General features: G+C 39.3%; 1 protein-coding gene across 6 annotated transcripts in view; it reads right to left on the bottom strand.

Moving 5' to 3' along the window:
* Positions 1-17085, bottom strand: part of GALNT11 (polypeptide N-acetylgalactosaminyltransferase 11) — a 73883-nt gene that overhangs the window by 32743 nt on the left and 24055 nt on the right. For all 6 annotated transcript variants that reach the window (XM_064275074.1, XM_064275073.1, XM_064275075.1 and 3 more), the window contains exon 2: positions 3955-4287. In XM_064275074.1, the coding sequence (XP_064131144.1) occupies positions 3955-4249 (295 nt within the window). In that variant the 5' untranslated portion in view covers positions 4250-4287. The remainder of the gene's footprint in view (positions 1-3954; positions 4288-17085) is intronic.

Raw genomic sequence — 17085 nt, 5'->3', positions numbered from 1 at the left:
GACTTTATTATGCCAGTTGACTTAGAGGTCTCCTGAAACCATGGGCCCCAAACCCCTGCCCCTGCTAAACTAGCCTTTGAAGTGTTCAGTTTATTCAGGAAAGTTCTTAGCTTTTGGCTCAGTTCAGTTGTGCTGACCTCGCCTGTATTGTGTGTTGTCTTTCCCTTCACCTAAAATAGTTCCTATCTACAGTCTAGTTAGTGAAAACCTGTCTCCCTCTCTCCCCCCTCTCGTAACCATCAAAGAATATTCTCTTCTCTGTTTAAACTATTTCTCAAGTTCTTGTAATAGTGGTCTTATACAATATTTGTCCTTTTGCAGGAAACCCTGGTGGTGTAGTGGTTAAGTGCTATGGCTGCTAACCAAAGGGTTGGCAGTTCGAATCCGCCAGGTGCTCCTTGGAAACTCTATGGGACAGTTCTGCTCTGTCCTATAGGGTCGCTATGAGTCGGAATCGACTCGACGGCACTGGGTCTAGTTTTTTTGGTTTTGGTCCTTTTGCAGCTGACTAATTTCACTCAGCATAATGCCTTCCAGATTCCTCCATGTTATGAAATGTTTCACGGATTCATCATTGTTATTGATACATAATATCCCATTGTGTGAATATACCACGATTTATTTATCCACTCTTTCCTTGATGGGCACCTTGGTTGCTTCCATCTTTTTGCTATTGTAAACAGTGCTGCAATAAACATGGGTGTGCATATATCTGTTCACGTTAAGGCTCTTAAATCTCTAGGATATATTCCAAGGAGTGGGATTGCTGGGTCATATGGTAGTTCTATTTCTAGTTTTTTAAGGAAGCGCCAAATCGATTTCCAAAGTGGTTGTGGCATTTTACATTCCCACCAGCAGTGTATAACTGTTCCAGTCTCTCCACAACCTCTCCAAAGTTTATTATTTTGTGTTTTTTGGATTAATGGCAGCCTTGCTGGAATGAGATGGAATCTCATTGTAGTTTTGATTTACAAGAAATCAGTATTTTTATGTAAATTCTTTCTAAATTAAGTTTCCTTTGTAAAAGGAATTTAGCTTTTTGCACATACATAAAATTTACCATTAGTGACATTTAGTACGCCCACAATGTTGTACAACTGTCACCACCCCCAAGTCCCAGAGCATTTTCATCACCCCAAAGGAAGCCGCGTATCATAAGCAGCCACTTTTAGCTTCTCCTTCCCCTAGTCTTGGCACCCACTGATCTACTTTCTGTCTCTCTGAATCTGCCTTTTCTGGACATTTCATTCAAATGGAATCAGTCAACATGTCACCTTTTGTGTCTGGCTTCTTTCCCTTAGCATAATGTTTCCAAGTTTCATCCATATTGAGTGATGCATCTTGAAAACATTACGCAAACAGCATGTATCAAATGTCATTCTTTTACTGCTGAATAATATTCCATTGTATGTACGTATCACATTTTGTTTATCCATCATCTGTTGAGGGACACTTGGGTTGTCTGGCTGTTGCGATTAGTACTGCTATGGATATTCGTGTACAAGTTTTGTAAGAACATCCGTTTTCAGCTTTTCTGGGTACATACCCAGGAGCAGGGCTGCTGGGTTACATGTTGATTCTATATTTAACTTCTTGAGGAAATGCCAAACTCTTCCACAGCAGCCACACTGTTTTACGTTCCCACCAGGGTTCCATTTTCTCAACAGCTTTGCCAACACTGTTATTTTCCTTTTTTAACCATTGTCATAAAAAAAAAAATTCATCATAGTGGGTGTGAAATGATAACTTGCGTGGTTTTGATTTGACTAATGATGTTGAGCATCTTTTCATCTGCTTGTTGGCCATTTGTATGTCTTCTTCGAAGAATGTCTATTCAATTCTTTTGTCAATTTTAAATTTGGTTGTCTTTTTGTTGTTGAGTTTTAAGAGTTTATATATTCTGGATGCTAGACTTATCAGATGTGTTATTTGGAAATACACTTTCCCATTCTGTCAGTTGTCTTTTCACTTTCTTAACAGTATTCTTTGGTGTCCAAAAGTTTTTAATTTTGATGAAATCCAATTTATCTTTTCTTTTGTTGCTTGTGTTTTTCATGTCTTATCCAAGGTCCTGATGATTTACCCCTATGTTTTCTTCTAAGAGTATCAGAGTTTTAGATCTTATATTTGTTTGATCCATTTTGGGTTAATTCTTGTATATGGCATGAGGTATGGGTCCAACTTCATTCTTTTGCATGTGGAGATCTCCTTTTAACATTTGTTGAAAAAGCTATTCATTCCCCATTAAATGGTCTTGGCACCCTTATCAAAAATCAATTAATCACAGGTATCTGGGTTTATTTCTGGACTTTCAATTCTATATTCATTGATCTATATGACTATCCTTAGACCAGTATCGCAGTGCTTTGAAATGTTTTGAAATTGGGAAGAGTGAGCCCTTCAACTTTGTTCTTTTTCAAGATTTGTTTTAGCTATTCAGAGTCCCTTACAATTTCATATGAATTTTAGGTGTTTTATCTTTGCAAAACAGGCCACTGATTTTGATAGTGATTGCACTGAATCTGTACATAGCTTTGGATAGTACCAACATCTTTATACTAAACTCTCTAATCCATGAACCCAGGGTGTCTTTCCATTCATTTAAGTCTTCTTTAATTTCTTTCAGTAACGTTTCATAGTTCTCAGTGTACAAGTCTTACACCTTATTGGTTAAATTTATTCCTAAGTATTTTATTCTTTTGATGCTATTGTAAATGGAATTGTCTTAATTTCATTTTCAGATTGTTCATTTCTGGCACACAGAATTAATCCTGATTTGTGCATACTGATCTTGTACTCTGCAACTCTGGTGAATTCATTTATTAGTTCTAATTTTTTTTTTTTAATGGACTCTAAGATTTTCTATAAGGAATTTAGTTTTTCAGTTAGGCAATTCAGGTTTGTCACTTCAAATACCAAAAATTCTCTCACTACTTCTTTCAAAGACAAACACAAAATCCATTCAAAATGGTAAACCCAAAATACTTCTTTTAAAAAGCTTTACCAAAATAACTATGAATAAATAAAAGTGCTAGAAACTTTTCCATTAAAGCTTTTAAAATGTCTACACAGTCATTTGAAAAAGATAAGGTATATTTTATCAAAACTGCAGTAGGTACTGGCTTCTGTTTCCTCATCTAATTTTTAAATACTTTCAGCTTCACATGTTAGAAAGTCATTATGGATCTCTCAAAATCTCTCTATATATGTTTTTACTCCTAGATTACTCATTATTGGATGCTTCTATGACAAGATCAAAGTCCTACTTTTATATTTTAAATATAACCAAAATGGCTCATTCATCCCTTAGAATAAAATCTGCTAAATTTTATTACAGGTCTCTAGGACTGTAGCACTCACAGGCATATACAGTAGATTCTTGCTTCTAAACTGGATAGAATATAATTTTGAAGGAAAAAAAAGTTTTCTACTTTATGATCACATTAAATAAGTTCCTATATTTAATATATATAGTCCAGTGCTATCATAATTCTTGTAAGTGGAAATGTAGTCCCAGATTATTTCTAAACCCAACACCTTGTCTGTTTTTATTAAATCTGCCTTTCAAAATAAGTTAAATACACTCAAAGTCACCTTTCATTTATTTTCCTCATTAAATAATCCTAGCAGTCAAAACCTTCCCCACTTCCATTTTACTTCCAGCCGTTTAATTTTTCATCCCCCCCCCCCCGCCCCCTTCTCTAGACCTTGTTCGGTTCTTCCAAGTCCTCATATAATCCTTAAGTCAGAAATGGTCAAATGAGAATGTAACTCCCCACCGAGGTCTGCTAAAACCATAGAACCTCAGCTAGCTGAAGACCAAAATAAATCAGTGAGGGGAAACGACACATTTCTAACTCCCTGAGCAACATGGGATTGAAAGTATAATTAAACTTAACCTCTCAATGATTAAATACTTTGAAATGGCTGCTAGTAAAAATCAAGCACACTTACCCAATTCAGGGGAGAACTTCACGTTGCCTTTTTCTGGATCTTCAATATGATCGTCCATCATGGCGCCCATCCTGTGTGCTCTGAACTCTGGCTCTAACACTCGACTTGGACCTCGTGTGAAGCGGGGATAGAATTTTTTAGGGAATGGCCCATGGGGCCCAGACCCCTTGATGGGCACATACTTAAGCGGCTGAGTCACTTCACTGAAGTTGAAATAAACAAAGAGCAGAGCTGTCCAGGTCACAGATGTAAAAAGGCATCCATAACAGAAATACCGAATTGTGACACTTCCCATTATAGACCTAGCATAGCTGAAAGGCCATTTTCAGTTTCCTAAAAAAGAAGGAAAAATCTGTTAGCCAGCTCATACACTTATAAATCACCTACCAAATTCACATTCACTGTTTTCCAAGCCGCCAAGTAGCACTTTTAAATGATTTACTTAAGACCTTGTGCACGCCACTGGCAAAGGTTCAAATACAAGTAGACTTTTAGATAGCAGTGAACATAAAAATAAAAAGGTTCAAAAATTAAAACCACAAGCAAACGTACTGGTGCTCGGAAGACCAATAGGGGCAAAAGAGCTGACAAGTCCGTTTGCCCGTGTTAATGGATACTGCTTCACCTTTGTGCTGGGCTGCTTTCCACTGGGTAATTTTTTTTCAGGTTTAACTTTTTATGAGGAAAATACAAATGCTATGTGTATTGTGATGGTACATCTATGATCCCTTCCAACTCTAAAATTAAAAAATTCTTTTCTAAACCCAAGATCTTAAAATCTGTTCTTAAAAAACGAGCAACTTGAAATCAAAGAGTTCTACTTTCCAATCAAAGGCTAAACCAGCCCTAGTGCCTACTCTAGATTCAACAGTTATACTTTATACCGGTAAGAGCTCAGCTGATTATCTTCCCTTTCCTCCCAGTGCTCTGTAAAACAAGGCGAGAAGCAGAAAGTATGGCATTCAACAATTTTTTTCCTAAGTTTTCTGATAATATCAGGATTTCATGGAGGCCTCACACAGCTTGCTGAGTAATTCTTTCTCAACAGCCTAACGCACATATAAAACCTTCTCGATGAATGGACTCTGGACAGTGAAACCCTTCTGTAAGTAATGTACATATAGATCTCCAAAGAGATAGTACTTATAAATTACTTCACATATCTAAAGACCAAAATAATTTAAAAATAGTATCATCACTGTCAAAACAGTAGGACAAAGCAAATCAGTACCAAGTCCCACTTCAAAAATTACACCGTTTTGTGAAAGGTTATGCCACAAACCTAGGAGATGGTAAACAGCTCAATTTCTTGAACCAAGAACTAATAAGGTATCTCAGGCTGTCAGTTTAAAAAGTTTAAAACAAAACCAACCAAACAAACAAAAAACCCGGAACAACAACAAAAGCCCCAGCCATACCAATTAACCCCAGAGGGGTGGCTGGAAACGACCACAGAGCTAAACGAAAGGCAGGCATCAATGAAAGGGCTGTCCTGTTCTTGATCCCAATCCCCGTCATGTTGGGCGATAACCAGAACCCTTCAAACTCTACCTTCAAAATTTCTTCATTCGTGTTCCTCCTATATCCCTCCACCCATATTCTACTTCAGTAACCCTGTCCCCTACCCATGACTTCATCATTGAGAACTGATATGATGACCTCTTATTTTACATTAAAGCCTCGTTCTTGAGACAAGCAGCTTCAGAGCTCACTACTTCAAGGAGATAAGGCAGCCTCAGAGCTCAGCACTTCTAAAAGACACCTGCTCTGGCTTATCCTCCTACATCGAGCAACACAGGCTACACATTGCTTTGAAACGGTCCTTGACAAGACAGGTACAGAATGGGCCAAGAGCTGTCCTTGACAAGATAACCACAGAAGAGCCTTAGTGACCCCCAACTGTTCTTAGCAGGCTTTTACGCTATCTCAATAGTCCAAGTGACCTATTGGCTCATTAAATGCAAAATACATATAAGCTCACCTCCAGAGAATCCAACCTTTATTTAGAGAAAACGCATAATCACACCAAGCCCTGAGCGCCAACGCTGAAAGCCAATCCTGAATATTCATGATGAATTTGCATTTCCTTGTCTCCTCTCCATAAAAGCCCACCTCCCCAGGCTGCCTGAGAAGTCTTAGAGGGAGAAGCCCTGATTGCTCCTTTTCCTTTCCTTGCACAAACGAAGTAAAGACGTCTTTCTGATCTCCCACCTTGGCCTCTTGTTTATTGGCTGTAACAAACCACCCGAGCAAAGCCTGGGATTTCCACCTGGCAACATTCTGACCACAGCTGTATCGTTTTTATCCATACTACGCCTAGTCTCCAATCTCACTGCACGCAAACCCCAAGCACTCAACCCTTCCCTTTTCTTACAGGTTATATTCTGTTTCTGCCCCCAGATACCCGTCTCTCAATGGTTTTACTTTCTTCCCTCTCCAGTTTGGAACCTTGTCATGGACTCACTTGTGTGTCCCAAAATTATGTGTTATAAATCCTAACCCCTATACCTGTGGTAAGGAGCCTTGGTGGTGCAGTGGTTAAGGGCTCGGCTGTTAACTGAAAGGTTGGCAGTTTGAACCCAACTGTCACTCTGGGGGAGAAAGAAGTGGCTGCTTCATAAAGATTACAGCCTTGGAAATCCTAGGGGGCAGTTCTACCCTGTCCTATAGGATCTCTATGAGTCAGAAGTGACTCCATGGCAATGGGTATAAAATAAAAAACAAATCAATTCAGGTCATGGGGTTCATGACTAAGGCTATAAACAATTCATTCAACAACAAATGCTGTATTTTTACACAAATCATGGGTGCTTCCTACCTTTGTCTGCCGACAGCTCCTTCCCCCAGGTATTTTCCTGGCACACTATGCTTTTTTTTTTACAGTTATCTGTAACAAAAAAATCTGCATTGTGTCACTTAGGAAAATACCTTGAGAGGATGGCTGGCAAACAAAAGTTGAAAGCACTCATCACCTGCATAAAAATAAGGTACTTATGAAGCACGACTGTGTGCCCGGTACTGTTCTAGGTGCTGGGGATAAAGCAGTGAACAAAACAAAGTACCTGTTTCTCATGAGGTTATAGTCTAGCAGGAGGAGACAAAGCATAAATAGGAAAACAGATATGTCAGGGTCTGGTAAGTGCTAAAGAAAGAATAAAATGGTAAGGAGACTGAGAGTGAAGGTGGGGGAGTAGAGAGTGTAAGAATCAGGACTCCCAGGTCCTGATTATCTTCTACATACTTCCAAAGTGTGGGAATTCCTGAAGCATATATTAAAATAGGTTTCTGGGGCTTCAGGGCGAGTATGCTAAACCAGAATTTCCTGGGGCAAGGAACCTGTATCTTTAGTTAAGTTTCCCAGGTAATTCTGATACACAGGCAGATTTGGGAACCACTGGTACCGTTGAAAGACAAAACTAAGTCCTAATCCCATCCTGTTACTTACTGGCTATGCAACTTTGGGAAAATCACCAAATTTTCTTAGCCTCATTTTCATCAGCTGTAGTTCAAATGAACCATATTACATATTTATTAGATACTTAGAATTAAATGAAATATTCCAAATTCCATGAGATAATACACGTAGTGCATCAGGCACAGTGATGGTGACATAAAACACAGTAATTTGCGCTGGACTCATATAACCTCAACAAGGACGATGGCTGTTTTTTTCTTCCTTTTGTTGTTGTTATTAATTTTGTCCACTGCATGATTTCTGGCTCCCTCTTGGCTGCCAGCATCGAAGAGCAAAATGAACAATTTTCCTCTCCTCAAAGACCTCACCTTTAGGATTAGGCCACTTCTGTCTATCTAGTCCCTTCACAGAACACCTAGCCATGTTACCTACAAAAGCTCGGTATCAGGGTTCCTTGGTTCCCTGAATTGTATTAACTCTCAACAACCCTATCAGGTAGATACTGTTTTTTCCTGGTCATGTTATAATTCTTCAGAGAACATTCTTTGTAGTGAAACATACTAAATTAAGGAATCCATAAAAGGAGAGAAATTTATAAAATCAAGTAATTTCCTTCATGTAATTAACCACAACAGTCATCAGAAGCAACGCAGGCAGAATTTGCTTTTAGACACGTCAAGGAGTTAGTGCTCAAATGTGAAGGGCAAAGCAATCAGATGTCTGCCATTTAACAAAACTGAGTAAGGAAAGAAATGAGAACATTCCAGCAAAAACTGAAAGCTGAGATTTCAATCTAATCTCTACTAATAATCAAATACTGAATATGGCAATTGCACAATAAAGCCCTTTTGCTTCACACTGTTTGCTGTTCCTTCTGCAGGTGAGGACCCCTGGCTTCAACATCCAAGGCCGAGAGCATTTAAAAGGAAGGTCAAAACAAACGTTTAAGGGTAGTTAATGCAAAACAACCAGTGAACAAATCCTTTCAATCATAAACTTAAACGGCTAATAAAGCCAAAGCTTCAGCAGTCACGTATCAATGTAACATATTTGTCTAAAGTTAAATGAACAAAAGGCTAACCAGTTGTGCGCATGAATTTTAACTGAGACAAGTCAATGTGATTTTACGTTCTTCTCCAGTCACCGCCTGGTAGCTGCTCAGGGGCAGTCACCCCACGAGCTGCGAGGTGCATTTTGCTGGGAGCTGCAGGTAGATGCAATGTGATGATATAATGAGCCAGGTAAGAAATGTGAGCAGGTGGAGGGATAAGGCAGTAAGGAAAAATGTGGGGCTGGATAACTGGTGCACCAGAGAGAAAGAGCTGGACAGACCGGACGCACAGGTTGGAAAAGGAGACGCCTGGCACTCAGATTCTGGAGAGGTAGGAGAGAGGAGCCCTTTACGGACACATGAACCGGGGCTAATCTGATAAACAATTTGCCTACACTGGCAGCACTGCTATACCTACATGGGCAAAGCCCTTGAGGCCAGGGATCACTCAGGCCCACTATGTCTAGCACGGTACCCAGTATTAACAATTAATAAATATTTGTTTATATGTTTAAAAAGTGTATTCGTGGCCCAGAAGAGGTCAAGGAACATGTTCAGATTCCGTGCACTGTGAAGTCTGAGAGGAGTGTAAAATGTGAGCAGAGAACATTCCGCGAAATAAATGTTTATAACCCAAAACCAAACCCAGTGCTATAGATCCAAAAAAAAGCAGAGGTTTAAATAGAGAGTAAATGAATCATTTCTAAGGATCAGCACTAAGCTGGTTCCTCAGAGGCAGGGATTAAAGATGTCCCAAATGTCCAGCTTCTCCAAACTGCCGTCCCGCTCCATCATCTCTAACCTCCACCACTCTCCCTCCCGTCTCTGGGCTTGGTAACTCACTGCAACGCCTCACAGAACTCACGAATCATACGTACAACTAAGTGGTTTATTAGGGAAGTTACAGGGTACAACTTGGGACTAGGAATGACTCAGAAGTAACAGGAACAACTCAGAGGACAGTTCTCGATCATAACAGCTTCTTCTTGCCCTCCGCCACCTGGCCTTTTGTCGCCGGGCCCTGCTTGGGGCCTTCTAGGGCAAACGTTAAGGCTCTTAGGTCCGTGGGTCGGCAAGGTCACCGCAACCATCTTGTGCTGGTTGGTCTCCTGCTACCTTGCGCTGCCACCACTCTTGCTACTGCTGTATCTTCCACATTACAGCTCCTTCCTCTCTTTCACCCTGTATCTCCCTTTAAGCTTAGTGTGATGGTAAAACTGACCAATCCCCTTGTTACGGTTCCATACACCTTATTTGCATGGTGCCACCCTCACAAGGGTCTCATGCATCTTATTTGCATTAGCAGCAAGCTGTCCAGTCCCCTTGGTGGGTCACAAGCAGCTTATCTGCATAGTCCCACCCAATCATTGTGTGAGAGTCACAAGACCATGTGTTAGCTAGAAAGGCCGTATTAAGTAATTCACTATTCCACAGAGACTTTCATTAATCAGCATGACAGCAAAAGTTCAAAGTCTTTCTCTTTCAAGCTATGGTTTTTAAACAATAAATTTGAAAACACCGCAAGAGGAAATTTTAAAATTTAAGAGATAACTCTGTTCAATTCTATGAAAATTGAATAGAAGCAACGGGTAGTTTTTTAGGAAAATACAACTACCCCAAATTGATCCCAGTCTTGACAGAAAGTTCAAACAATCAAATATGTTTAAAAAAGGGGTGGGGGGGGACTTCCAAGTTTGTTTAATGAAGCGAGAATAACACTGATGTCAAAATCTAACAAAGCATGATACAACATGAATGAACCTTGAAATCGTCACGCTGAGTAAAATGAGTCAGCTGCAAAAGAAGTATTGTACGATCTCACATATATGAAATAAGCAAATATATAGAAACCAAAGGTTATTACTGGCTACTAAGGGTGGGAGGGGGAAAAAGGGGCTTTTACTTAAGGGCATTTAGTTTATGTCAATGGTGTTAGAATAACATGGAAAAGGACAGCAGGAATGGTTGCACAGCTCGAAGAATGTAATCAAGGTTAATGAACTGTACATGTAGAAATTGTTGAAATGAAATGTTTTATTAATTTTCACCACAATAGAAAAAAACCTGATTAAAGATTAAATGCCAACAAAAACAAAAAACATATCTAATTTACAAACATCAACACTAAATCTTAAGTAAAACACTAAGTGAAAACTTAATAAGAAATGTCCAAAACTTTTTGAGAAAAACCATGAGATACCCCTGAAAGCTCCAAAAGTAGACTTGAACAAATGGAAAGACTTACCAAATTCTTGGCTAAGAAGACTCAAAATCATAAATATGTCAGCTCTCTGTAAGTTAACTTAGAAGTGTTCACAATCACGATAGAAATACTGTCAGATTTTTTTTTCTGGAGCTAGACAAGTTGATTTAAAGTTCATTTGGAAAAGAAAAAACAAGCAAGGAATACTCAGGCAAACCCTGAAAAGAAGAGCAAGAGGGCAGGGCTAGCCCCACAGGTTAACAGCTAAACCACAGAACTTTGATAACTAAAACACTGTGGTATAGCACATGTATGGACTGACAAACCAATGGGAAAAGGAGAGAAAATCTGAGAAATAGATCCAATTACATGTAGGATTTAGTATAAGTAAAGATAGCATCACTAATCAGTGAGAAAATGAATGACTTTAATAAACGGTACTGGGACAACTGTTTAGCCGTATGGAAAAAGATGAAACAGGACCCATTTCTCACAACGCTCACCAATATGTACTAACCAAACCAAACCCAGTGCCGTTGAGTCAATTCCGACTCATAGCGACCATATAGGACAGGGTAGAACTGCCCCATAGGGTTTCCAAGGAGTGCCTGGCGGATTCGAACTGCCGACCCTTTGGTTAGCAGCCATAGCACTTAACCACTATGCCACCAGGGTTTCCCACCAATATGTAGCTGATATCAACTGGATACTTAAACATAAAAGATGAAACCATACAAGTACTAGAAAGAAAACATGAATAAATTCCTCTATTATCCGGGAGTTGACAAAACTCTGGTAGCTATGACTGAAAACTGAGAAATAATACAGGAGAAATAAACTGGATTATACAGAAACAAAAAACTCTGGATAGCAAAAGACACTGTAAGAAAGTAAAAACACAAATGAGAAACTAGAAACAATACTTGCAACTTATATCACAGACAAAAGGATATATTTCTGTATTAATCGATTAATTGTAATTGTATTGCAACAAATTACCACAAACTCAGTGATTTAACACAACACGCATTATTATTTCAGTTTCTGTGGGTCAGGAATCTGAGTGTTGCTTAGCTGGGTCCTTTGTTCAGGGTCTCACAAGGCTTCAATCAAGTTTTCAGTTAAGCTGCAATCTCACCTGAAGGCTTCACCAAGAAGAATCTTGCCCAAGCTCATTTAGGCAGAATGCACTTCCTTGTGGCTTTAAGACTGAGAAGCCCAAGCTTTTAGCTGTCAGATGGTGTCAGATGGAGGCCACCTTCAGACACCAGAGGTAGCCCGAAGTTCCTTGCTATGTGGACTTCTCCAACATGGCCCCTAACTTCATCAAGCAAGCAACGAGTCTCCTGCTCCAGTCTGGGGAAGACAGAGCTTTATATAACGTAGTTGCAGGAGTGACATCCATCATCTTGGCCATTTAATAATCATGTTACTTTGATGACTAAGGTGCATCTTACCCAAGCCATGGTCTTCTCAATCACCTCAGCTGCATGTGAAAGTTGGGTAATAAAAAAGGAAGACAGAAGAGTTGATGCATTTGAACTACGGCGTTAGGGAAGAACACTGAATATATCATGGACTGTGAAAGAATGAACGTTATCAGTCTTCGAAGAAATAGGAATGTTCCTTAGAAGCAAGGACGGTGAGACTCTGACTTATTTACTTTGGACATGTCATCAGGAAAGACTAATTACTAGAAAAGGACATCATGATTTTGGTAGAGGGCCAACAAAAATGAGGGAAACCCGCAATGAGATGGATTGACAAGAGCTGCAAAAATGAAGTAGGACATACCAATGACCATGAAGATGACACATAACTCGGCCATGTTTCATTTTGTTGTACATGAGAGACCACCATGAGCTGGAGCCAACTCAATGGCAGCTAACTATAATTTAGGGCTTGACATTCTATCACCTTTGCCATATTCTAGTGGTGAGAAGCTAGTCACAGTTCCTGCTTCCACCCAAGGGGAGGGGGTTACAGAGTGTGGGTACCAAAAAATGCTAGGAGGTGGGAAAGTACTGGGTGTCACCTTAGGGTCTGTCAGCTACAACCTTAAAGAGATTCTAAAAGTAAATAAAAAGATCAACAACCCCATAGATAGTTCCCAGAAAAAGAAATGCAAGTAGTTTTTAACTATTTAAGAAGAATTACTTAATTCTGTTAATAATATGGGAAAAGCAAGTTAAAACTATACTGAGATACCATTTATCAGGTATGTAACTAGCAAAAATCCAAAAGACTGATAAACTTATTCTGATAGTGAGGCTGTAAAGAAACTTTCATACGCGGTATAGTTTCTATGCAGGTTAATCTGGCAACATCTAGTAAAATTACACATCCATTTATTTACCACACATTCAATACGCACTGACCCAGCAATACTACTTCTAGGAGTCTATCTCACAGATGATAACGTACGAAACCATTATGCACAGGCTATTCACTACACAACTATTTGTAATAGCAAAAGGCTGGAATCAATCCAATTGTCCATAAATAAAGAATTGGTTGAATAAACTAAGAAATATCCACATGATGGAGTAATACGCAGCTGTTAAAAGGCAAGTGAGGTATCTCTTTTCTACATTTTACTGTGGACTAACCTGTAAGATACGTTGTTAACGGAAAAAAGGTAAGATGGAGGAGACTGTATAGAGACTGCTCCATACAAATGCGTACATATAATTCCTTGTATTATAAAACAAGGGAGGGATAAAGCATGATACTGAGCTAACCAAAAGCCAAACCTGTTGCCTGCAGACTCAATTTAGACTCACAGTGACACTACAGGACAGAGCAGAGCTACTCCACAGGGTGTCCAAGGAGCAACTGGTGGATCTGAACTGCTGACCTTTCCATTTAGGTCACAAAGACCTTAAATTTCATGAAATCTCAATTTAAATCCTAACATCATTATCAGATTAGAGATTAGCACAACACTTTGAGCTAAGAAGACCTATTTTTCAAGATCATCCTCTATTAATCACAGACACATTATACAACAGCTACTAAATTATGCTCCATGAAGTACATAGTTAATATTATGTAAAGTTCAGTAAGGCAATGCCCGTCATGCAATGTCACTCTATAGATTAGAGTTTAAATAATTCCACTAGTCTCCCAATCATGGTCTAAACAATCCAACATTCTTCTTCCAAAAACCCTAAAGATAAGGTTCAACTGGGAACACAGCAGAAGCTCCACACTCCATTCAAGGTGCTGGGGATTAATAAATGAACCTCTGCTACTATGCTGAAAAATCAGAAAATACAGGTAAGCAAAGAAAAAAATACTTTAAAACCACCTGAAACTTCACTACTATTAATGTTTTGCTATATAGTCTGTTAGTTATTTTTAACCGCTCTACAGTAGCTACAAAATATCATGCTGCTATATGGGCAATTACCAAAAAACACCCTGGGGTCTTCAGCTGCCGCAGCCTGGAGCAGGAGAAAAGACATGGGTACAAAACTGGGGTGGGGGACACCTGGGGAAATGCAGAGGAAAGGACCCACCTGGCTGTCCACCTGCCTGTCCTCTTCCACTTGTCTGTCCTTTGTGTCCAGCAATTCCCCTACCAGGGGGGAAGGAAAATCAGCCGCTCCCTCCTAAATCCTGATTGGTTCACTGGAGCATGAACTACTCAGCTTGGTGGCATTACGAACAATTTTTTTTTGTAGTTTATTTTCTGTATTTAAATTATTTTCTACAAAGAATGTTTATTTCTTTTATAATCATGGTAAGAGGTTTCTGAGAACAGTTATCTAATTTAAAAACATAAGAACAAATTTGGAGAGGATTAAATGTTTTAAGGTTTTGAAAGAAACATGATGGTCTTTTTTTGATACTGTCAGTATTTTTTATTTTAGCCATTCTTGTATGAAGTGGTATTTTGAAGCCTTTTGAAAAAATTTTATTTATTTATTTATTTATTTTGTTGTTGTTGTTGATAATACACACAGCGAAACATGTACCCGTTCAACAGTTTCTCCGTGTACCACTGACATTGATTACATTCTTTGAGTTGTGCAAACATTCTCAGCGCACTTTTCTGAGTTGTTCCTCCCATGATGGACTTTTCATTGCATCTCAGAAGCAAAGAGGATTTCCAACCAAGATGCACATACATAACAGAATGGGTTTTAAACACGCTGAGAAGAAGAAATAGTTTAATTCCATTAATTTCTCAAAATTTGAGAATGAAATTTAAACACTTAACAAATATTCTAAAAGCACAATTTGAAAAACTATTTTCCCTCAACGAACCATTATCTAATCTGAAACTCTCCTTTCTTTGTAATGTCCAAAGTTTGCTACAATGCTAATGAGTCAATTCTATTTAATAGGACATCTTTCATGTTCCTTCAGTACAAAATAATTTTCACAATATTTAATGAAGTTTAAAATGTCTGTTTTTAAATATTAAGTATTGACCTTTCAGTAGTTTCTAGCTTTCTTGGGAGTATATTCTGTATTCCAAACAGTCAAACAGCAAGCATTTGCTGGTCTTTTCCATAAACAAGTCACATTGATATTTTAACTCAGCTATCGTCATGGGAGTACAAATGTGAATTTAAAACAGTACCTTTATCCTACCTCTCCTGTGAAATTACCAGGTGATGACAGTATAAAAGTAACACATTATTCCTTCTCCTTATCTAGCCAGGAGAACTAGAAAAAAAACACTGCCATCGACACTATTTTGTAACTACAAGTAAGAGGATTATCGAACTAGGAGAGGTTCAAAGCAAATTCCAGAGATCACAGGCTCCCTGGAATAACCCCTTTTAGGCACCCTTCTAATATGTATAAATTTCCTCTCTATAAGAAAATGAAAAAAGAGCCTAAACACACGTAACGTCTACATGTTACACCCCAAATGCAGAGGAAAACCACATGGTAATTGTCTTAGTTATCTAGTGTTGCTGTAACAGAAATATCACAAATGCGTGGCTTTAATGAACAGAAATTTATTTTCTCATAGTTTAGGAGGCTAGAAGTCCAAGTTCAGGGCACCGGCTCTAGGGGCAGGGTTTTCCTCTCTTCCAGCTCTGGGAGAAGGTCCTTGTCTCTTTTCAGCTTCTGTTCCTTGGGGATATTTGTGTGACACCCATCTTTCCCCTATTGTGCTTCTTTGCTCCTGTGCCTAATCTGCTCTTCTTATATCTCACAAGCGGTAAGTTTAGGACACACCCTACACTGATATGGCCTCATTAACATAGCAAAGAAAGCCCACTCCCAAACAGGATTATATCCACAGGTACAGAAGTAGGGGTTTACAGCACATTATGTTGGGGGACACAGTGCAATCTGTAACAGCAATGTCGAAAAAGAAAAAAATCTAAAAAGAAAAGTTTAAACAAGTACCAGAGAAAAGAAAGCTAAAAGGGCAGACGACACGGCAAAACATCCAAAATAGCAAAACTTGGGACAGCTGATCAGTAAGCTAAAGCAGTTTGGTGGGGGCTGACCACATTCTCTAATACCCTCTGTGATCAAATGTCCAAGTAGAAAGCAGATGCTCTCACTGGCTGTAGACCTGCGAAGACCAGGAGAAAGTGACCGTACCGTCCCAGCCCCGCAGGGCAAGTATCAAGTCAACCAGTCTCTTACCGGTCGACAGACCAGCCTGTGCAACAAGCATTTATTTCACTGGATTCATTACATTCAAGATCTATAGACTGTACGACATATTGAACCTTCTCATTGTTTCAAAGCTGTTCTCCTCTTTGTTATGCCCTCTTGTTTTTTAATTCACTTCTGGCCCTACGTGTCTGCTCGAGATGGCCAGGGCTGCTCAGGAAACGCACTGTCGTTGCTGTCATTTTCTCCGCACCCAACCACAATAGTCAGGTCATGGCCAACACAAGGGTCACAAAAATCACAAGTCTTCAGAAGCCAAGCAGACTGATGTGTGAGTCAGCCAGAAAAGGAAACATAAAAGCGGTGGGAAGGTGCAGAACGTGTCCTCCACCTAAGGAACCTGACAGTCAGAAACTGTAAAAGCTCTGACCATCAAAAGTCAGCGTCCACAGTGCGACTGGTGATGGAGGTGTAGAAAAACAAACAGTACACAACCACTCACAACTCAAGAAAACTATGAAAACTGTTAGCTCTTGTTCCCCTACTGCTCATGAGAAGGGCAGAGTAAACCCAAAGAACATAAGATGAAGAAGGCATAAAGGAGCAAGAGGAAAAACTGTTGCTAGAAGTAAGTGTTATGAGGTACGCAAATATCTGAGCAACTACAATGGCTTTGGGAAGTCAATATAAATCAGCATCTGCACAGCCATGACCAACAAGGTCTTCTACAGCCACCTCGGGGCTAGGGCCCAAATGAAGACCAGCTGAGGTTCTACCCTACACCCACGGCTACTGTGCGTTTTATTCTAATAACTCAGGTATACGGTCAAATATGCAAATTAAGAGTAACCAAAAAACAACAAAACACTTGTC

This window comes from Loxodonta africana, chromosome 22, assembly GCF_030014295.1.
Source record: "Loxodonta africana isolate mLoxAfr1 chromosome 22, mLoxAfr1.hap2, whole genome shotgun sequence".
Taxonomy (NCBI): Eukaryota; Metazoa; Chordata; class Mammalia; order Proboscidea; family Elephantidae; genus Loxodonta; species Loxodonta africana.
The sequence above is the reverse complement of the archived record's forward strand: the minus strand, read 5'-3'. Positions and strand labels throughout refer to the sequence as shown.